The sequence below is a fragment of the Aquarana catesbeiana genome, linkage group LG06, assembly GCF_042186555.1.
Source record: "Aquarana catesbeiana isolate 2022-GZ linkage group LG06, ASM4218655v1, whole genome shotgun sequence".
NCBI lineage: Eukaryota > Metazoa > Chordata > Amphibia > Anura > Ranidae > Aquarana > Aquarana catesbeiana.
Genome location: NC_133329.1, coordinates 386,424,961 through 386,447,545, shown reverse-complemented (window position 1 = coordinate 386,447,545; position 22,585 = coordinate 386,424,961). Strand labels below are relative to the sequence as shown.

Here is a 22,585-nt window from a genome sequence, read left to right as displayed (position 1 = left end):
ACACACATTATATAAAATACCCATTGACACGTACCCTAAGGCAATGTTTCTCAACCTTTTTTCAGTGAAAGCACACTTTAAAATTACAGACAACAGTCTCAAGGCACCCCATTCTAAAATGTAACTACTCTAATAGTTTTACATAATACACAAACATCCACACACGTAGGACACCTAACGTTAAGGGTGATTTAGGCTTCCAATTCACTTTTGCACACCGGTACTGACTATTATTCCAAGGTTTCTTTCCTCCCTTAGTTTTTCGCCATTGTCAGAGCTGGGGTCACATTAGCTGAGTATAGAGAATGGCAGGGGAGGGTCATTGGTTTTCAAGACGCCGGCAGCTAGAAGGTTGCAATGGTTTACAATGAAAATCTGTGTCTGTGGAACTAAAAGGCAGGCTTGATCCACCAGCTGGCTGGTACACAATTTTGGGGTAATTTTTAGGCATTTTGCCAAGGCACCCCTGAAGAAACACCAAGGCAACCTGATTGCAAAAGGCTGCCCCCTAAGGGACTATTTTCAGCCAAACTTTGACTTTGACTTTTTTTTCCTTCAAAAACCATTTTTACTGGTTACTAGCTTTGTGAATTGAGCTTCTTGTGCTCAGGCATCCCTCTTTTTTTTTTCAGCTTAAACAAAAGCTTTTTTTTTTTTCATAACCTATAAAGTCTTGAGATCCTGTATATTTGAAATGGAGCATCTGCAGCTCCAAAAACACAGAAACTACATGTCCCAGCAGGAAAATAGCCGCTAGAACACAGGAGATTTAAACCTAATACACAAATCACAAATAAGCATGACTGTAGGACTATTTCAAGACTATTGTGAATATGACTTAATTTGGCTCCTGTGAACTGTCAGGGATGAGAGACGGCTTTGACTATGAATATAGAGCAAGGTGGACAAGTACCCTAAGGTTTTTTTTAATAGATATTCCTTCAGCTCTAACTATTTAGGACTACAGATTCCAGGCCAAAATTAAAGCGCTCTCTACAAAGACACCCAATTTAGCCAGCAGTAATACCCATATCCTTTAAGGAAAAAAAAAAAAAACACACAACATACTTTACCCTTTGGAAACTAGTAATGGGAAAATTGTACAGCCCACACCTGGGAGTCAGGGCGAATGCAAGTTAATGCAATCATGTTCCTGGAGAGGCTGAGAAGCAGCAGATTATTTTACTGCTTGATTTTTCATCTCAAAACCACCTGAGCATCCCCGGGACATTATTGCTGAAATATATTAGCAACATGGGCCTGTCAGTTATGCACTTGAGTGACATTTTTAATTTATGTGCTGCTGACCCTTCTCGGGAGGGATTTATTTGGTGCTTAAGAAAATAATGCATTAAAAAGGAAATAAAAAATTGCGCACTTTCTATTCTGACGGGCTTTGGAGGTGGGGGTGGAGGTGGAGGTTGGGGGGGGGGGATTAGGTAATTTTGCAAGGCATCCAAAAACTGACAGGCCTTGCAAGGCCAATGAGTCTTACCGTGGCATCCTGTTTGCTCTCGCCACTCTCCTCCTTTTCGGTTGGCGCTCTGTCTTGTCCTGCAGGTTGGAGGAGGTTTTCAAGTGAGCCGGAGTGTTCGAGGTCGGTCTCCGATCCCTTCATCGCTTCGGGGTCGTCCTTTACAGCAACGGTACCAGACATCCTCATTGGAAAAGGTCACGTTAAAACTTTAAAAGGTATACAGAACCTTTGAAAGAAGTTCAGAAGAAAACAGAGGGGGGGGGATGATTACTACACATGATATATTTTACAGATCGAATGAAGTTGTGTGTAATATATAAATTATATTGTTAGGCAAATGTGTAAACGATCTCCTTTGGTACAGAACATATTCGCATTAGAATAGTAAATTGATAGAAGGATATGGCGAGCGGAAGGTAATAAGGTAAGCAGCATGTTTATATAGAATAGACTGCAAGGAAAATATCTAAATCAATACATTTTAGAGTATGCTTTAATACTAGAAAGCATTTGACATCTACATTTTTTCTATGTAAAACAAAATATAAACAATATAAATATAGATACACTAAATAGAGAGATGATATAAAATGAATCTCTAAGACCCACAGTATGTATGAATATATTTTATTTGTTTTTTCTTTGTTGCTTCCTCCACATACACATTAGCAAATTAAAAAAAAAAAAAAAAAAAAAACACAACACAGAATTTGGTCATGGTGTCCCTTTATTATTATTATGTCATCAATTAAGAAACCGGGATCAGAACGAATTTGAGGACAATATAAAATTTATTTTAAAAAATTAGATTGAAATCTGAGACACTTAAATATCAGGATTCTCTTTTTTATTCAAGCAAACATTTATTTATTAAGTTATTTATGGTTTATAACCACCGCCCATTACAATTGGAGACTTTATTTTTATAGAACAAAAATTACTATGTCCAATAAACTAAATTTAACAGCTATAAAATAAAAAAGCCACAAGGCTTTAGTATTATGTATTTTTTTTTTAATTATGATATTTTGTTGCTGCAATTGAGCAATGAGGGAAAAAAAGGCTAGATCTGCACTGCATTCCAGCAGATCTGCTGCTTTAACAGAATGGTTAAATATTTAATTGCATTTACTGCAATCATATTCCCCCCTGTTTGCATGTTCAAAGCCGTCACTTCGCCCTGCTGCACTGACACCAAATTAAATGCAAATAAGTTTTTCCCCCACATTTCAGGCACTATAATTCAGAAAAATAGGGGGTTGGCTTTAATTGTTTTCATGAAGTGTCAGCCGGGATTCTAAACATAGACTCGAACAATAGACCGGTTCCTGTTACCATGGGAACAAGAGAGGAAAAGCATTTGCTGCAGACTTAAAAAAAAAAAAAAAAAAAAAAAAAATGCTATACAGGTACAGGGAACAAAAGGACTAGTTCCCTGGCATACATAGAAATGTATAATCCCAGGAACGTGCCCTTACAGACAGACAATGGATCCAGCACATCACTGCCTCCTTTGCCATTATCATAAATAATGGAGGCAAAGCAGACCGAAAAAAAGTTGACATAACAGCTGGTCGGCTGGTTTTACATCGTGACCTCAACTTGATCTTTGTCAGGTCACCAGCGTGCCACAACAGGGTAAAAACAAAAAACAAGCTTCTCTTGGCCCCAACGGTTTAGATTGCAAGCTTTTTGGTGCAATGGGCTGCTGCACTCTTGAAAACTCTCTTTAACCGTACTGGCTGACCAAACCATAAGAAAAATCATTGTGTTGTCGGGAACAGTGATGTTAAAAATATAAAAATATTTAATATATTTCTATACTTACATACAGGTGTGTGCGCGTGAGATGAACTATGCACCAAGTGCAATTGTAGTCCGATAGCAATCAAACCTACGTCCCACCAATATTTCCTTCCTATTGCCAAAGAGAGAGATGGATAGATAAAAATTGATGGGGACATCTATCTATTCTAGTGAATATATCTATCTATCCAGCTCTATCCATCTCTCTGCCCAACACTTTGGCAATAAGAAATACAAATTGGTGGGGACATTTATCCATTTACTATTGCCAACGAGAGATGGGCACAGAGATGGATAGATGGCGAGAGCTGGATGGTGATGAGAGAGGTGATGGTTGGATCATTAGCTAGATTAGACAGTTCACTAGCTATCTAGGATGGAAAGATAGATGGGATAGACAGCTAGATGGGATGGAAAGATAGATGGGATAGACAGCTAGATGGGGTAGACAGCTAGATGGGGTAGACAGCTAGATGGGGTAGACAGCTAGATGGGGTAGACAGCTAGATGGGGTAGACAGCTAGATGGGGTAGACAGCTAGATGGGGTAGACAGCTAGATGGGGTAGACAGCTAGATGGGGTAGACAGCTAGATGGGGTAGACAGCTAGATGGGGTAGACAGCTAGATGGGGTAGACAGCTAGATGGGGTAGACAGCTAGATGGGGTAGACAGCCAAGAACATTTTAGAATAGATGTCCCCATCAAATTTTATTTCCTATTGCCAAAGAGATAGACATACCCAACAAGTCTACTCATTCCTCAAACAATTAACAGTTCCTTTGCTGTGCTAACAAAACAAGACAAAATCAGGCAAAGAGGTTGTCCAACGTAAAGAACCCCTCTGACCAAAACCAGATTCCACTTTACAATGGCTAATATGGTAGATGGTCATATGAGTTTATAAGGTGATGCCTGATGAGTTACTACTGCATTCTCCACACAGCTCTCCTAATAAAGAAGCTTGCTTGGGAGATTGCACATGGAGACACCTTTAGCAATAAGAGCCAAGCCGAACATTTAGAGCTTGAGGGTTCCAAACCAAAAGATTTCTGTAAACTGGACTGCAGTGTCTTGAATACATTAAGCTGCATTTGGGAGGAGAAGGAGGATAATAAGCTCACCACCCACCTAACCCACTCTATAAAATATCCCTACCTCATCTGAGTAGTGCTCTACTCAGTGACTAAGAGAAAGGGCTTGGTGATCATCCTGTTCATACATACAAAAAACTTAAAGATAAAAAGGAAAAAAAAAAAAAAAAATGGTGGGATTGAGTGTTTTAAACCAACGCCATTCCCGCATTTTACTTGAATTCAACATGTCCAGCTGGCTCATGAAATAATCCAAGCTGCAATCTGCATAGTAAAAGCCAAAATCATTTAATTTAATAAATCATTTTTTTTAAAAAGATCATAATTGGACTCTAGTCAAAGGCTGTTATTTATCAGATGAGCTCTTGGCACCTGGGATGCCTTCCCGTCAAAGCTGCTCACCAATTAGTGAGACCTTCTAAGGTGACCTCATTAGAGGAGGTAGCCAATTACATGACACTTTTTTCCCCCCTCTACACCAAGTCAAGGAAAAGAAAAAAAAAAAAAATGTATGACCCGCAGTCGGGGTGATGGCAAGGTCATGAAACCTGCAAGGTATTTTTTCATTTTTAATTATGATACGATGTCAAAGCCTAGGCAACATAAGTTCATGGGACCAGATAACCATGATTGGGGGTTGCTAAAAAGATTTCTATTCTGCTTTTGTGTGCCCCATTAGAGTACACTAGGATTTGTAGTTCTACATGAATTTTGAAATTAAAATTTGAACCCCGATCTACAAAAAAAAAAAAATCTTATCTCAAGTGCTAAACACCCAACAAATCAGAAGACTGGGCTGACAGCCGCCAAAGTAATACAATGTTAACAAGAGGCTCAAATGCGATTGGCGAGTCTGCCTTTCGGGAACCAACAGCGGGGCAAGGTGTGAGAAATTTACCTGACGTGTCTTACGGTTACAAATGTGCGACGTCCCAGAGCAACGAAGAGAAATTTTCTCAGGTTCCTTCCCACCGAGATTAAGCAGGATGTCAGTTGTAATGAACCATCTGGAAAGTGACAGAAGCCGTCCCATGTCCCTGTCACCAGCGGAAGGTCCTGGGATGGGTCACGCTGCTGGAGGTCAACTGCAGCATTGCCCGCACCAACCTGGAGACAAAACAAAGCTTGTTTGCAGAGATCTATATATACACACACACGTTCCATCATGACCACACACTCTGTATTCAACCAGAAAACCAGACCACACAACATCCTCATTTTTTTCCCCCCTCTCTCTCTCTGCAAACTACACGGCATGTTATGTGCATTTATGCAATAAAACTGCTCCCTGCCAAGACGATCTGCCAAAAAGATTTGGAAACATTGTGTGAAAACAAGCCTGGGATTTGGCAATTTTCTGCATTTTAATCATTCTCAACACCGGAACATTAATATGAGAAAATGAGACTGCAAGCAAAAAATGATCAAAAGGTGGATATTTTGGGGGGGGGGGGGGGGGGGGGACGCGAGAGGTGGTGTGGGTTTTAAAAGTCTGGGGGCAACTAAAATTTTAGACTTATAATTAAATTAACAAGGAGCAGAAACCCTTAGCAACTGGATTTAGATTTTAGTCAAGAACAATAGAGGATAATGGATTAACTGCTTGGTGTTATGGCACTTTCACAGATTTAAGTTTTGCCTTTTTTTTTTTTTAAACGAACGTTCGTGCATGGCGTCAAACTCCTCCAGGAGATGGGTCATTAATGTACTCCAAAATGCCAGCCAATGAGTTTTAAGCCACTTTAATGGTTGTAAAGGCTCTTCCAAAAAAAAAAAAGTGCCTAAACTGGACTGTTAAGCCAACGTCCTCTAGGTTTATTGGTCTTGAAATAATGTACAACGCACGTATTGTAGGAACTTGCCGATTGGCACAGATCGGAAAAGCTGGCTTTTTTTTAAATTTTTGTCTCTTATTAAAAACGAAGCATGGAGCTCATTCAGCAGCACCTCCTGGATTAATATACAGAAGGTAACTTGGAGCGGGAAAAATAAAAAAAAAATAAAAAACACCACACACCACAAGCGGAGAGAAAGGTTCACAGCACTTCAGCTGAGCCACGCGGGTCATTTTATCCTATTAAAATGAAATCGCTGGCAGTCACCTGGTTACAAGCCAAGGTGATCTCAAGAGGGGGGGGCAAAAAATCCTGCAGCATGCAGGCAAGAAGGAGCATTTCTAGAGAGAAAAGTGCAATAAATGTGCTATATTGTCTATGCAGGGACTTGACACAGCAGGAGGGGGAAGATTTAACTTCTCACACAAGATGCAAAACACAATACAAGCAAGAGAACACAGGAGTGTGGGATCATCTTGGCACACCACTGAAAACTAGTTTTCATTTGGTAAAAGCACCCTTTCGGTGCACTCATCGCCCCACATCCTCTCAATAGCATGTCTTTTTTTTTTTGTTTTTTTTTTAATAAAAGCCATTAAAAGCACACAATATGCTAAATTACCATTTCATATAGTCTATTATATTGGGCTGCTCAGACATTTAAGTAGACTAATCATTAGCAGATGTCAGAATACAGAGTAAGAATAAGTCATAAAAATTAAACAACATAAAAAAAAAAAAAAAAGCTTTTGTTTATGAAAAAAAGAAGGTCCAAAACAGGACCCACAAAAAAGAAAAAAATGGGATGGATTACAAAATAAATTGCCCACACAGAGAACCTGGATGAGCTCATTTGAGGTCAAACTGAGAATTTCACTAGCAAACAAAATTTTATAGATACCCAACCGAGATCCATTAACTCCAATTTTATACAGTGAAAAACAGCCCTGGAAATCGCTTTACCTGTAGCAACCAAATCATTTTTTGTTATTGAAACAAGGGTGCAATCTAGATTTCCCCTGAAAATAACACGTTCTTTTAGCTTGGAAATAAAGCACATAAAAACTAAAAAAAAAGCAAAACTAATTTTCTACTGCAGTAAGAACACCCCAAGTTCAAGACATAGCCGGTTTCCAGAAACGAAAGATGCTGGTGCAAGGACCAAAAGTGAACACAAAGTTCAAAAACATCATTAAAAAAAAAAAAAAAAAAAAAAAAAGAAAGAAGGACGGACAGGAGGTATGGCAATATAAATTTTTTATAACAAATCCAAAAAAAACGACGGTTCAATGAGTATATTTTACACATTCACAAATTTAATAAAAAAAAAAAAAAAAAAGAAAAGAAAAATCATAAACCAAAACAAAAAAAAAAAAAAAACACAAAAATATGAAATAAAAATGAAGCAAAAAAAGCACAGGAGATTGTAAATGTCTTTAGCTAAAGTAAATTTCAAATTATCAGAGAATAGTATGTATGAAATGATAGTCATCTAAAATAATTCATTTAGGAGGAAAAAAAAGGTTTAGCCGGTAATGTAGGAATTGCTTTGCAGTAAAGCAGTCACATACCTGAACCATTCCGGTATCGAGCTTCATTGCACCAAATTACAGAAGATGTGCTTTCCATAGCATCTACACAATTACTCTGAATTGCTCTTTGAAAGAGCGATTATTGCAAGCCTTCCACTTAGCCGAGGTTGCAGGCACCTGGCAGACAGTCTGCTAAGGCACATACAGGAGCCTGCGAGTGAAGCTCACAAACCCACAGCTGCCCACAGTGACATCAGTGCAGCACAGCCAGTAACAGAGCAGCACAACTCAAAACACGTCTCAAGCTAAATTCAGATCTTCATTAGCAATTCGACAGCAGATGATGTAAAAAAAAAAAATAAAATAAATAAAAATGTGTGAACGTGTGAAAGTGCCAAGAAAGGGGCTGCAATTTTTATCATTAAAACTATACTTTGCACAGCAAGGAGAAAGGGGGAAAAAATAAATAATAAATGTTTCCCTGTTACAATCTGACATATGTAATCGGAGAGCATTGAAGATTTAAAAAAAATATAAATGCCTAGTGTATAACCATTTTTATTTTTTTTTGTTAGATCATATTGACCATGTTTCAGTATTGAATATTTAAATCATTGAATGAACATGAATCATTGCACAAGTTAAAAAATGCGTAAAGTATTTTTACGGTTTTCATTTTGTTTGTTTTTTTTTTTTTTTTTTAACATATTCAGATTTTAGTGCTGAATTAAAATGTATTAAATTTTAAACATATGAACCATTGTATGAATTACAAAAATGGTAAAAAAGGTTCCAGTTGGAAAAATCTGATGTACAAGACTTTGGGGATGGGGGGAGAAAAACGTATGGTTTGTATTTTAATTGATAAACCCAGATACCGCAAAAAAGGTGGTCATTCATGTTGCCAGACGCACACAAAACAGCAAGACCTTAAATTGACCAGCCTGTCTCCTCACTACCCCCCCCCCCCCCCAACCCCCATGCTCACTGGAGTAGTGAGCTGTGGAGGAGCGGCCGTCTCAGGCTCTCACTGGCTCGCCGAGAGGCTGAGACGGGCATAAGTCCAGGCACCTGACGGATCCAGACTTCATTGTTCGGATGATGCGGTGCCTGGACTGACAACAGTCAGCAGAAAGTAGACTTCAGCCTGCTCTCTGCTGAAAACAGGTCACAGGAGTGCAAAACACATTGCACTCCTGTGACCCAGAGGAGAAGCCCAGCCAAAAAAGCTCAGGCTGGACTTCAACTTTAAGATAAAAAAAAAACCTGTGTGCAGCAGCCCCTCTAATACTAAGCTGAGCCCCATCTTGATCCAACGATGTTGCATGAGAGCTTCAGCTGTCCGGGACTCCCCTCCTCATTGGCTGAGACACAGCAGCAGGAGCCATTTGCTCCCACCGCTGTCAAAGTCAGTGGGCCAATGAGTAAAGAAAGGGGGCGGGGCCGAGCCGTGGCTCAGTGTCTGAATGGACACAGCAGCGGCTCGGCTGCCCCCATGGCAAGCTGCTTGCGGTGGGGGCACTCAACAGGAGGGAGGGGCCAGAAGCGCCAGCAAGGCACCTGAGAAGAGGAGGATCTAGGCTGCTCTGTGCAAATCTACTGCACAAAAGCAGGTAAGCATAATAGGTTTGTACTAAAAATAAAAACATTTTAAATCCCTTTGAGGGCCATACATCATACAATTTTCTTATTCTATTTCCTTTAGATTTACCTTAAACTATGTAGTGTACATGCCTGCCTCATTGCGTACAAATTGAAAGAGTTTAGGTGCAACCTCCTTTTATATGGTTTTGGTAAATCTAGGAAAATTGTACCAGAAAATTGTTTAATGTATGGCCAGCCTAAGTCATGATCATATACATTTACTCCTGATGAAGCCAGTAAGCAGAGAAACCCACTGAGGTCTAGGATCATCCTCCTGCAGTTCTGGCCTATTATATTTATTTTAAATTCATTTTTAAAATATTATGCATGTGTAAAAACCAAGTTACTAGGTGTTATGGTCTAGCAGGATAAGCGCTAATTCAAGGATATTTACACAGTTGACTGGTTATTGTACTAGACAGGTTGTTTTCATCTTTTATCACTGTAGACGTTTTTATTGAATTATGCTGTGAAAAAAAAAAAAAAAAAGAAGTATTCCCTCTTTCTGGAGTTATGTATGGCACTTTAAAGTCCTATTCCTTCTTTTGCTTACTGTCTTTATGTAGAGCCAGGTAAGGGTGCCACCCCGCCCCCCAAAAAGATTTATGGCCATAAAATATAAAAAAAAAAAAAAAAAAATCCAACCCATTTCAGGGACCCTTCATCAAGGCTTAAAATGCGGTATGAAGGGGCGGGAAAGGATCTAATCTAAACAATATTGTCTGGTAAAAAAATTTTTGGTAATCCTGGTTAGTAGAGTGGCATCAGCTGCTAATCATTTGAAGGGCCCTTTATTCTGGTTAACGGCATTGTCTTGTCTGCATCTCACCAAATCCTTTTTTCCCTGCCTGCTTTGCTTAGCACATCCCCACCCCCACCCCACCCTATGACTTAAGGCATTCAATATTAGACTGCCCGATAATAGGAACAAGTCTTGTACTGAAACAGGAGGTGGACATTAATGCAAGAAAAAAAAAAAAACTGGACATCTCACCGGAGACATGCCAGATAAAGCGGGAACTTGGGTTTCGAAAATAGGTCAGGCAAATCACTACCAACAGCAGATTTTCTGAGGGTGGCAACATAGGGCTTAGTGGTTAGCATTCCATTCTTGGTTCAAATCTCAACCAGATCACTACCCGCATGGAGTCTTCCTGTTCTCCAAGTGCTTGCATGGGTTTCCTCCAGTCCAGGTTCTCCGTTTCCCTCCTACACTCTCAAGACATGCTAGTAAATTAATCGTCTCCCATCTAAAACAGCCATAGTATGTCTATTTATGCAAGTAGTACCCCAAGCTTCTTGGGACAGAATTGAATGTACAGTATTGTAAATCGATGCATAAATATTTGCCCTATATAAATGCGTATAAAGAAATATTCAGGTTTAGCAGCATTGTCTATTACAAGCATTGCTCTTTAATGAAAAGCTCTTTGAAAGATCTCTATAAAGCTACTCCCTACACAATGAAACGCAAGCAAGCATCGTTAAAGAGCGCTTAGTTATTGGTGTATGACTGACCTAAATTTCCAATTTTTTTCCCCCCAATCAACCTAAATACAGTATCACCAAAATCAAATATTTTGTACTGCAGCTAGATTGAAAAGGAGAAGAAAGAAAAACCATTCTTGATTTTATAGTGCAGAAGAGATATTCAGATTGTAGTCTCTAATGAGCAGGACCCTTATACCTATCACAATTACTTATGTTATGTATTATAACCATGCATATCCGCTATATTCCCCATTATGGAGTACTGCAGAACACATTGTCATTATAAAAAAAAAAAAAAATAACGATTTAACAGTGAAAAGCTCTGATGCCACTGGGATCATCTACGTTCTGATCACGAGATGCCTAAGCTAATCGAACCTTACTGCACAAAACAGGTTACTTTACTTTTTGAATCATTTTGCGTACATCTGGTATCCAAATAATGGCAAATACTTTTTAAACCTGGGGATACTTCAAGGAACATCATTTGTATGCAAGTTCTGGCATCTTATGGTGCACACAATACAACAGATTTTAGTTGCAAGTCTTAGCTATGTTCTAGTCAAGTGGTCTCCACCTGCAGCAGGTGGGTCAAATGTGGCCCTTTGCTTGCCTTGATTTGGCCCTTGGGGCACTATATCTCCCACAGACACCAACGATGGGCCACGATTGCTCCCACAGATACCAACGACGGGCCACTAATCCTCCCACTGACCCAAACAATGGGCCACTAATCCTCCCACTGACAATATGCGATTTTTTACTACCATTGACCACCAAGCCTAGGCATGGTTTATTCCCACCGATAAAGAAAGTCTGGAGACCTCTGTTCTAATCGTTATAACCTGCCTGGTTCCAACACTTAGCCTTTAAGCTGCTGAAACAAATTTGCACTTACAATGTGACATTTTTGATATACACCATATATGTTAGAACCAGTGACGGTTGCAGAGCTGAAGAGACTCTGTAATGACAACAGTGAACAGAGGAAGAGGGCCAGAAGGGTGGTCGATATTAACTGCACACATCACAATGCCCTACCTGAGTATACCTCAAAAGCTCTCATCCCCAATGCATTTAGAAGGCCCGCTCTTGAGGAGTTGAATGCTACAGGAGTCAGTAAAAAGTGATAGGCATTCCTAGTCAAGCTGTATTTGCATTGGGTTATGCCTACAAGACATTCGGTGGCTGTGACCAATACTGCTGCAGGCCAAAAAAAAAAAAAAATTATGCAAAAATTATCTTTATCCGAAGTAAAAAAAAAAAAATCACAACTCAAGTCAGTAGGTAGGTACACTAAATGATGGGCAGCTAAGTTACGTACAAATCGAAAAACTCTACCTGTAAAAGTTGAGTTTGGTCTAGAGTCCGTGCTTTCCTATTGGTCAGCGAGGTTACCCATCACCTTAAATGTCCAACAGGGAGGCTTGAGAAGCAAAGCCAAGCTTGATTTTACGTGATCAGCCAAATTCTGCACAGAACTTTGGATCTGTGGATTTACTCATTTTTAAATGCAGCTTTTTAGTAAAGTTGAAATCTGGTTATTCATTTCTGACCAGTCTAAAAATGCCCAGGTTTACAAATTTACAGCTGGGTGGTTAACTAGTGTTCAATCTTGGCAGTGCTGGTGTCCTAGGTCGACTTCCCAACAAGGATTTCTCCATGAGGTTTTTGTTCTCTCTGTGCATACTTTCACCTGGTGCACCGATCTTCTCCCACAACTCAAAATGTAAAGCCAACATGCTTCCACCTAAACCAATACTTATGTTTAGTGAAGCTTCTGTATGAATGTTATAGAAAAGATCCTTGTCTACTAAAAGCTTAGTCAATGGTCATGGGTCTATGCAAAGCCAAAAGCTTTTGTTATTTGTTGTTTCTACGTAAGTGGGAACAAAAAAAATTGCTAATGAACGTTACTAAAAAAAGTCAGTGACCCATATGCAAAAAAACTTGGAGCGCCACTCAAAATACTGCAAAACCTCACCCTGCAGTCCAAAGCACAAATACGGGTGCTGGCATTCAAAACAAGCGGATCTAGGCTAGCAGAGGCAAATTGGAAGACAGAAGGTGGAAACTCCACACACCAGAGACAAGCCACTATAGGGAAATGTGAAGCTACAACTTCAGCCCAGGCTCCTCTGAACTACACTCTTCCGAGAGGTTTCGCCCCGCCCATGGGGCTTAATCATAAGGCCCCATGCACACTGGACGTTACAAAAAAAGCCAGTAACGTTAGCTGTAGCGTGAGTTTAAGTGTTTTTGTACTAGCGTTTTTACAGTTTTTTGGGGGGCTTTTTTAGCAAAACTAGACTCCCATAAAAGCTTATGGCTCAATAACGCTGATCAACGCAGAATAGCCGCATTTTTTAGCATCAAGCCGTTTTCAGCTTTTTTTCTGAGTTAGAGCCATTTTACAGCTGAAAAACTCCTCAAAACCCACTAGTTCTGGTTGGGGTTTTCCAGCCAGAATATAAAACTGCTGATAACAGCCTATGTGTGCATGGACACAGGATAACATGCTGGAGAGTTTATTGGCTACAGAAAAAAATAAAAATATAAAAATAAACGCCTGAAGCCAAAAATAGCAGCTGTAAAAACGCCCAGTGTGCATGAGATCTAAAGATAAGCGATGCACTGATCTTTTAGCCACCGAAAATTATCTGATGAAAATAGGGCTTTTAGTGTTGTGCTAAAAGAAAAAAGAAAAAGTGCTGATAACGACTTCAGAAAACGTCCACGATTTTACCTTGCTTATGGTGTTTTTCCCACAGGTATGCAACTCCAAAAATGCAACACTGTGCATTTTTGATGCGTTCTTGCTACGTTTTCAATGCATTTCAATGGGGAGGTGCGTTTTTAGTGTGCTTTTTTTAGCTGACCAAATATGCAAGCAAGCAGACACTGCTTCAACAAGGTGCAAATAATGGCCGACAATAAGTTCATATTAATCTAAATTCATTAATTAAAAATCCGAATGCAATACATTTAGAAAAACTTTTTTTTTTTGGGTTTAAACCGTCAATTTGGGTTTCAGCCAAGTGCATCCTAAATTTTCGGTGCCAAAATTTTCATTTTGGTGCACCCTTAATAGAGATCTCTTTTGACCTGTCTATATAGTGGCTCGGCTCCAGTGTGCGGCGTTTCTGGCTTGTCTACTAAAAATTTCTGTTTGTAACCTTGGTGTTCAAGGTAATGAATCACTCAAGGAAACCATTCCATTTAGTAAAACAGAAAGGAAAAAAAAAAAAAAAGCGCGTGTGTGTATACATACAGTATTGGGGTGCCTGCCTTTACATCAACTTTAATTGTACCCCAGGCTAAGACCCCATACACACTATTAGATTTTCTGCAGATTTTTGTCTTCAGATTTACCAAAACCATATAATAGGAGGTCAAACCTTAAGGCTCCGTTTCCACTACTGCGAGTTGTTGTGCGACTTGACACACGTGAAGTCTCATAACAAGTCAAAATACATGTATTTCAAAGGTCCCCGTTCTAATTGGTGCAACTCAAGTTGCAGCGACTCCAAAAAAGGTTTTTGTACTACTTTGTTCCGACTTTGGTGCAACTTGTTCTCCCATGGTTCTCAACAGTCGCATGACGTCGCATCAAAAATCACATTGCAAAGTCTCACTGTAAATCGCGTGACTTTGGGGCCGCAATAGTGGAAACCGAGCCTAAGAGTTTCAATTTGAATGCAATCAGGCAGGCTCTTGCACTACATGGCTTTGGTAAATCTGAAGACAAAAATCGGCAGAAAAACTAATAGTGTGTATGGGGTCTAAGACCCCATACACACAATTAGATTTTCTGCAGATATTTAGTCCATGGGGTTCAATAAGGTGTTGGCAAACCCTTTGCAGCTATAACAGCTTCTGGGAAGGCTGTCCACAAGGTTTAGGAGTGTGTCTATGGGAATGTCTGACCATTCTTCCAGAAGCGCATTTGTGAGGTTAGGCACTAATGTTGGATGAGAAAGCCTGGCTCAGTCTCCGCTCTAATTCACCCCAAAGGTGTTCTATCAGGTTGAGGTCAGTCGAGTTTCTCCACCCCAAACTCGCTCATCCATATCTTTATAGACCTTGCTTTGTGCACTGGTGCGCAGTCATGTTGGAACAGGAAGGGACCATCCCCAAACTGTTCCTACAAAGTTGGGAGCATGAAATTGTCCAAAATGTCTTGGTATGCTGACGCCTTACGAGTTCCCTTCACTAGAATCAAGGGGCCAGCCCAACTCCTGAAAAACAAACCCACACCATAACGCCTCCTCCACAAGATAATTTTGACCAGTGCACAAAGCAAGGTCCATAAAGACATAGATGAGTGAGTTTGGGGTGGAGGAACTCGACTGACCTGTACACAGTTCTGACCTTGACCCGATAAAACACCTTTGGGATGAATTAGAGCGGAGACTACTAGCCGGGCCTTCTCGTCCAATGCCTGACCTCACAAATGCACTTCTGGAAGAATGGTTAAACATCCCCATAGACACACTCCTAAACCTTGTGGACGGCCTTCCCAGAAGAACTGAAGCGGTTATAGCTGCAAAGGGTGAGCCAACTCAATACTGAACCCTACGTTCATGTGAAGGCAGGCGCTCCAATACTTTTGGTAACATAGTATATATATTTTTTATTTGAAAAACCTGTTATGTGATAATCTTTAGGTGAGGCCAAAAGAGAACTCAAGTCTTCTAAAAAGACAAGCTTTAAGCAAGGAATTAAAATGACGACATTTGAGGGTTAACCTCTAGAAAGCTAAAGAAGTCCACTCTTGCAGCGTTGCTGCACCCACATTACAAAATGTTAAAGTGATATTAAAAGGAGAAATATGGCCAAAGTTCTTTAGCGCCCTACTTCTATCGATCACGGGACTGCAGTTCTGCACCCTTGTGACCCATTTTCAGTCAACAGCGGGCAAAAGCATGGTGTCGGCTGACATCATAGAGCCGGTCTAGGCTTGGGAAAGACTCCAACTTTACAGTCAAGATCCATCCGAGTGTCTGGACTGGCAGCTGGCTCAAACTCTCGGTGAGCGCCTGGCAGACTGAGCCAGCTGCTCCCACCCCCTCCACAACTCAGCGCTGAAGTAAGCACTGGAGGGGCAGAGAGGAGAGGTAGATGGCGGACAACAGAGGGGAAGACTGTGCTATCAGCAGTGATTGATTGCTCAGTTCTCAGCACAGAGGTGGCCGGGGACAGATGTACCCATAGGATGTTACATCTGTCCCCCTGCAAAGTGGGGATAATTTGAAGGACAGTCCACTGCTGAAGCATAGGGGCTGTTTGTTGGGGGAGTGGAGGATCAGGTAAGTGTAAAAAAAAAAAAAAAAAGATTTTTACAACCCCTAGACTAAACGAGCAGTTAACCTTTCCAGTGTGGTACAGTAGCATTGCAAGGAAAGATTTCTTTGTTTTCATAAGTTCAGCTCCAAATCAATGATGGCCTTACACCTCAATGGTGTATCCTGTACATCAGAGTTCCCAGATCCGCCTACCAACCCACAACCATTACAAAAAGGAGTCTTACTTTCCTGGTTGAATATCTAATAAACATAAACCATCAATGACCAATTCCATCACTAGCTGGCTCTATAAACAAGTGGTGTTGGGTAGTTGCACAAATTACAAATCAAATACAAAAAAAAAAAAAAAAAAAAAAAAAAAAAAAGAAGGGACAAGCACTATTTGGTCTAACGCAATTGTTTTCCAGCAGCTCGATGTCTGGACCCGGGAGACTACCAGGATCTACAGTATCCGGCCTGTCACTCAGCCAACTACTTGACTAAAGATTTTATACAAGTAAAAGGCGCAAAACTAAAACAATAGTCATCCCTCAAATACTGTATCAATGTGCTTGGTGAGCATGGTAATATATGCATGCAATAAAGGTCCTTCAATCCACAACCTGTGCAATTGTATGGAAGAAAGTCCATGAAATAGCACAGGATAATGATAAAAGTGGGATGGGGAGGAAGATGATCCACGCTGACGGCAGCCGTCCAGGGGGAACAGAAACCATGTTCTCAGTATACTGAAAAAAATAAGAAGGGGAGAGGAGGCACCTCTGGGTGCAGATTTTTTACAGTTTTAATGTACAAAGAGTGATAAAATGGCAACTCACATTTTAGGAGTAAAAAAACATAAAAAGTAGTCCAGACAACAGGGGGGGGGGGGGGGGAATCATCCGTGTGGTCCGTCCCTCATTCTACCAGTAGAGGTGCGCTGTGTCATTTTCTCATACACCGCTAGATGGTTCTCTGCCGGCCACGGTAGAGTCTGTGTCAGCACGAGGTTTGAAGCGCAAGCTGGTATCCAGGCGAACCGGGATGAGGTCACTGGAGTGCGACGCGTTTCCTGAGCGTACGGGCCGTGAAAGCCACGTTCCTTCAATAGCTTTTGAAGAAGGAGCGCGGCCATCACGTCATTTACGTGTGTGACAGTTTGAGAGAATCCTTCCAAGATTCATATTACCACGGAAGATGGGAGAGTCCAGCTATTGTTTATTTACATGTGCTTACTGATTGCTATCATCTCAGGGTCTTATCATTTGGAGGGTTATGGAAGTCCTGATGGTGATTTTTGGTTGTCTCACTTTAAGAGCTGCAATCTTAAATGTAATATTCAAGTGACAGCTCGGTGCCCAATACTGTGAGAATTACATCTCCAGAAATATGAAAGGCAGTCATAAAATCACGGCAATAAATAGCTTGAAGTCAGCCAAGGATGAAGTGGATTACTAGATTATAAAACAAACAAAATCTATTGATTAGAACGGATGGCTCATATCAACAATATATTAACATTTCACGGTACATCAGATTAGAAGGAGGTACAGGACTGTCACATTCAACCTTCAATTTAGAATTAATTCAAGCAAACAACTACAGTACAAGCAGCAAATGACGCAGGTAAAAAGCATAGTGAAGAAATGATACAACATGCAAGTGATCAATCGTCCAATTCATTGGAATTTGGTTGCTTCGCACTGCAAGGATGCTCTCCTGTCCCCAAAAAAATCAGAAACATAAGACATCATTGTAACCCTAGAAAGCTTGGATTGCCACTCGAGACAATCATCCTTTAACTCCAGTAACTTCTACTCAAGGGTGCAGGCAGATAAGCAGCCAATCCATCGGCTCTGTATATGAAGCATTGTTTTGTGTTCAAAGCGACACAAATACGATTGTGTACTCATTATAAATAATTCATTTTAATGCAACTTCATGTACTTGAATTGACTCTGTTCACAATGGTGCGATGAAGGAACCACATTCCCGTATCTGACTCGCAGGCAGTTCCAACTGCTCTCTACCCCCGAAATCGGTTAGCTGTGGAATCGGCTCATATGGGTCTGAACGCCCATGTGATCCAATTCCAGTGCGGACCAAAAAAAGTGTCCTGAACCATTTTGGAGCGAAAGCGATTACAAACTGTATGGCTGAATTTGCATCTCACAGATGATATTACATGTGATGTGTGCACAGCATGTCATACAAATTAGATGCGATTCCTGGCATCGCATTAGTGTGAACCCAGTTCTGTTATATAGGGGACTTCAGGTGGCAGATTGCAAAAAAAAAAAAAACAAAAACAAAAACAAAAACAAAAACAAAAACAAAAACAAAAACAAAAACAAAAACAAAAACAAAAAAAAGGGGGGAGGAGGAGCCGCCATAACATAGGATGTACAGAGCAACGAGCTTCTGCTGTTGCTATATAGGCCATGCGCAGAGGTGATCCAGCAATTACTACTTAAAGGCTAAATCCACAAGCCTTCATTGCTGATCAGCAACTTCTTTTAAAAGATGTATGGGGTTTTTTTTTTTTTTTCTTTACTTACCTGGGTGGATGCAGCATTGGTCTGATGCTGCATCTGTTCCCTGGCCCCTCAAACACTGAGAACCGAGCGATCCAACACCACCAATCGCTCGGTTCTCACAGCTCCCAGAGCAGAGAGCTGCTGACTGTCAATCAGCAGCTCTTTGCCCTGCCCTGCCCTCCCCCCCCCCCCCTTACTGGAGTGCTGGGCTGTGGAGTGGAAGGGAGCAGTCGGCTAAGGCTCTCAGTGGCTCGCTGAGAAGCTGAGCCGGGTGCCGGGCCAGGGGTCTGGGGGGATCCCAACTCCATGGTCACGATGACACCCGAGCCTGGACCGATACTGTGACGTCAGCAGAGAGCGGACTTCAGTCCACTATCTGCTGAAAACAGGTCACAGGAGTGCAAAACGAACTGCTCTTCTGTGATCCACAGGAGAAGGAAAGCCAAACGACCTTTGGCTGTACTTCTCATTTAGGTTGTTACTCCAGGATGGATATACTATAGCAGTGATGGCGAACCTTGGCACCCCAGATGTTTTGGAACTACATTTCCCATAATGCTCAAATACACTGCAGAGTGCATGGGCATCATGGGAAATGTAGTTCCAAAACATCTGGGGTGCCAAGGTTCACCATCACTGCACTATGCTATCTAATATACTATGGCCCTGATGAGGGAGTGGTATGCGTTAAATGTATTCAGATTACTTTTTTTTAACCCAAAAATTAAGGACCTTGGACCCTTCAATCTGTTTTTGTCTGGTGCTTGTTGCTGTATTTCTATGATTTGAGCGTCTTTTGGGTGCCCACTGAGGAAAGCCTTGCATTGTGAGCCAATGCCAGAGCTATTTAGTATATATGAAGTTTTCCTTCATCTGACTGTGCCACATCTTAAAGTACCCAGCGCCTTTGAGTATGTTGCTCTGAACTCCACTTTTTAGGCCATGTTTCATGTTATACCCATATTTAAAGAGCAATCATTATGGTTGCATGCATCTCTCAAAAGGCCAACCCCCTCCCCCAACCTGAACTGCAGAGTGCTTACGTTGGAGCAGGGGTCTCAAACTGGCGGCCCTCCAGTGGTTGCAAAACTACAAGTCTCACAAGGCATTGCAAGGCTGACAGTTACAAGTATGACTCACAAAGGCAGAGGCATGATGGGACTTGTAGTTTCGTAACAGCTGGTGGGCCACCAGTTTGAGACCCCTGCTTTAGAGTGTTACCTTTGGAACTTGCTGTGGCCGTATGTGGCTTCACCACTTTTTCCATTCACTGGGTTCACTATATAAAAACTCTACCCAGCAAATGGACCTGGCAGAGCAGACCAGCTGCAAGGTGGTGGCATCACAGTAATTTAATTTCAACTAACACTTCTTCTAGCTCCAGACGAGAAGATCCATACAGACCTGGGGCTGGAGGTAAACAATACATGAGCCTGTGCACAGCACCTGCAATGCAATGATTTTCGTTGCAGCGCTCTGCATGCCTCAATGCAAACCTTTAGTAAAAGCGCATTGTTTTATTATATCAAGGTTGCTGCATTTGCAAAAAATTAACTATGCCTTGCACTATAGTAGACAAAAAGTTAGGTCACCAGCCTGGTAGTACTGTGCATAACTCAGGACTAGATGGACATATATATACAAACGCATATGTCAGGCAGAACAGCTGCATCACATTTAAAGCGATTCAAGTGGAAGTTCCCCTCCCACCCGCCACCTTCCGGGACAAATGACAGGTCCCAGAAGGCTGTGGGACAAGTCACATTGCGCATTTGTAGTTATCAGCCGGCTGTGAAGCCTCAAGGAGTCAGTCGGCTGCCACAGTTGTTACTAAACCCAGGACCCTGCAGGTACTATATCTGGTCTCCCACAGTACACAGAACATGGAAATGAAAATATTTTACTAAATATAAACTGGTAAACACTTTTCCACATCAGCAGTATTTAGCAATCTTCTGACTTTTATCAGTGTCTGGTTAAAGCTTGTAGGAGGAGCTTTCATTCTCCTATGACTACTTTGAAGCTGCAGGACCCCCAACCCTCTGTCTGGACAGTGATCATGCACCCTCAAAAAAAAAAAAAAAAAAAAAAAAGAAGTGCAGAGGCTCTGTACTATCAGCAGATTGGGGACTGTGGAAGAAGGGGAGGATTAAACCCTAAGCTTCCACAGTGAGTATAACAAGCATGCTTTAATGCATATACAGACTGATTTTACTATTGTGGGTTTAGTAACACGAATGTGGCACCGGGGACTGAAGACCAGTGAAGAAACCAGCACAAGTGAGGACGGCGTGGGATCACTCAACAGTTTATTAACAAAAAGTCAGCAGCTACAGCTTTTGTACCTGCTAACTTTTAGATTTTTCACTTTAAGAATTGACTGAAGAACCGCTTTAAAATTTGTATTTAGCGGAGGTAAGCTTTAAGAGAAAAAATAGCTTGTGACTTTTGAAAGCATGCTTACGAGGACTAAAGCATAGAAAGTTTTGGGCAGTGAAAAACTGAAAAAGGCACCACATCCCTAGGCATAAATAACTTCAAAAGATACATATACACACACACTATTTTTACATTCAATAATCAATTGTATAAATTTCATACAACAATGCTGCCACTTGTACTCAACATGTTTCGCTCTGAAAGAGCTTCTTCAGGAAATTTATAGTGCTGAATGAAGTTTAATACAATTAATCTGGATATTCAAATCTGACCAATAGGTTTCCTCATTGCATTAGAAACAAGTCAAGCTGGAATGCACGAGAGACAAATCAGCATTTGGATTTTCCTTAATTTCAAGTGGCCACCCACAAAAGAGGGGAAAAGTATCAAAAAGCAACCTTCCAGCAAATATTCAAGTCTGGAAAGAGAAGGTTTTTCAAGAGATGGTGAGGGAGAGAAGAGGCTAACAACCTCTCTCTCTCTGGAAGATTGGCTCTCATGCATTCCAGCTTGACTTGTTTCTATTGAAATGAGGAAACTTATTGGTCAGATTTGAAAATCCAGATGAATATGTTTTGTTTTAAAGAAGTTCCCTCTCCCTATGGTTGCAACTTTGTGTCTTGACCCAGGTTTTGGAAGATTTATCCGATTGTCTCAAGAATTGATTTTAGATTAATTGTATTAAACTTCACGCAGCACTATAAAATGTACCGAAGAAGCTCTTTCAGAGCAAAACATGTTGAGTACAAGTGGCTGCATTGTTGTATGAAACTTATACAATTGATTATTAAATGTAAAAAAAATATTTAAAAATATTGTTGTTATTCTAATAAAATTTAAATTTTTTTTTAAATATATTTTTTTTTTCAATTGGCACCTTAAAAGTCCCATTTCCTGTATCCTTGGAGGACTAAAGTCTGTTTTTTATAGATTTGTCCTGTGGAAAAGCCATGTTGCTTTATTCATTCTTTCAAACAAGCAGACAATAAAATTCTAATACTGCCCAATCAAGGAGCATTCTGAACACAGCAAGAAATGAAGTGAAATGTGACGACTGAAAACGAACTGCTAGACAGCCGGGTACAGAAACGTACGCCCCCCCTACATAAGGATCAGAAGTTCAAGTATTCAGCTTTAATAAGCTCAAGAAGGACAAAAGTGTTTTATTTATCATGTTATGCTTACTTTACACTAGGTTTACTTTCGGAGTCTTTTATATCGGCCTCTCGGTCAAGATCAAGTGAAGATTTTTTTTTTTTTTTTTTTTTTTTTTTAGATGAATAGTCTAATCCAAAATGGTGTTGTTAATTCCATGTCTGCCTATAAACAATGTTTTTGTTTACAGTTTCTAAAATTAGGTCAACTTGATCTAAAACCAGCCTGTCAACCTTTTTACCCCATAAGAACCCTTAAAAGAATTTTCAGGTCTCAGGGAACCTCTTCTAAA

General features: G+C 40.6%; 1 protein-coding gene across 9 annotated transcripts in view; it reads right to left on the bottom strand.

Moving 5' to 3' along the window:
- The window catches only part of R3HDM1 (R3H domain containing 1), a 221,923-nt gene that overhangs the window by 105,395 nt on the left and 93,943 nt on the right, over positions 1-22,585 (bottom strand). For 3 of the 9 annotated variants that reach the window (XM_073634291.1, XM_073634295.1, XM_073634296.1), the window contains exons 1-4: positions 7,782-8,022; positions 5,274-5,482; positions 3,306-3,395; positions 1,496-1,703 (exon numbers count right to left, since the gene is read on the bottom strand). In XM_073634291.1, coding sequence (XP_073490392.1) covers positions 1,496-1,663 — 168 coding nt within the window. In that variant the 5' untranslated portion in view covers positions 1,664-1,703; positions 3,306-3,395; positions 5,274-5,482; positions 7,782-8,022. Of the gene's footprint in view, positions 1-1,495; positions 1,704-3,305; positions 3,396-5,273; positions 5,483-7,781; positions 8,025-22,585 lie in introns of those variants that run through there. The other 6 variants (XM_073634297.1, XM_073634301.1, XM_073634298.1 and 3 more) reach the window with 5 other exon arrangements.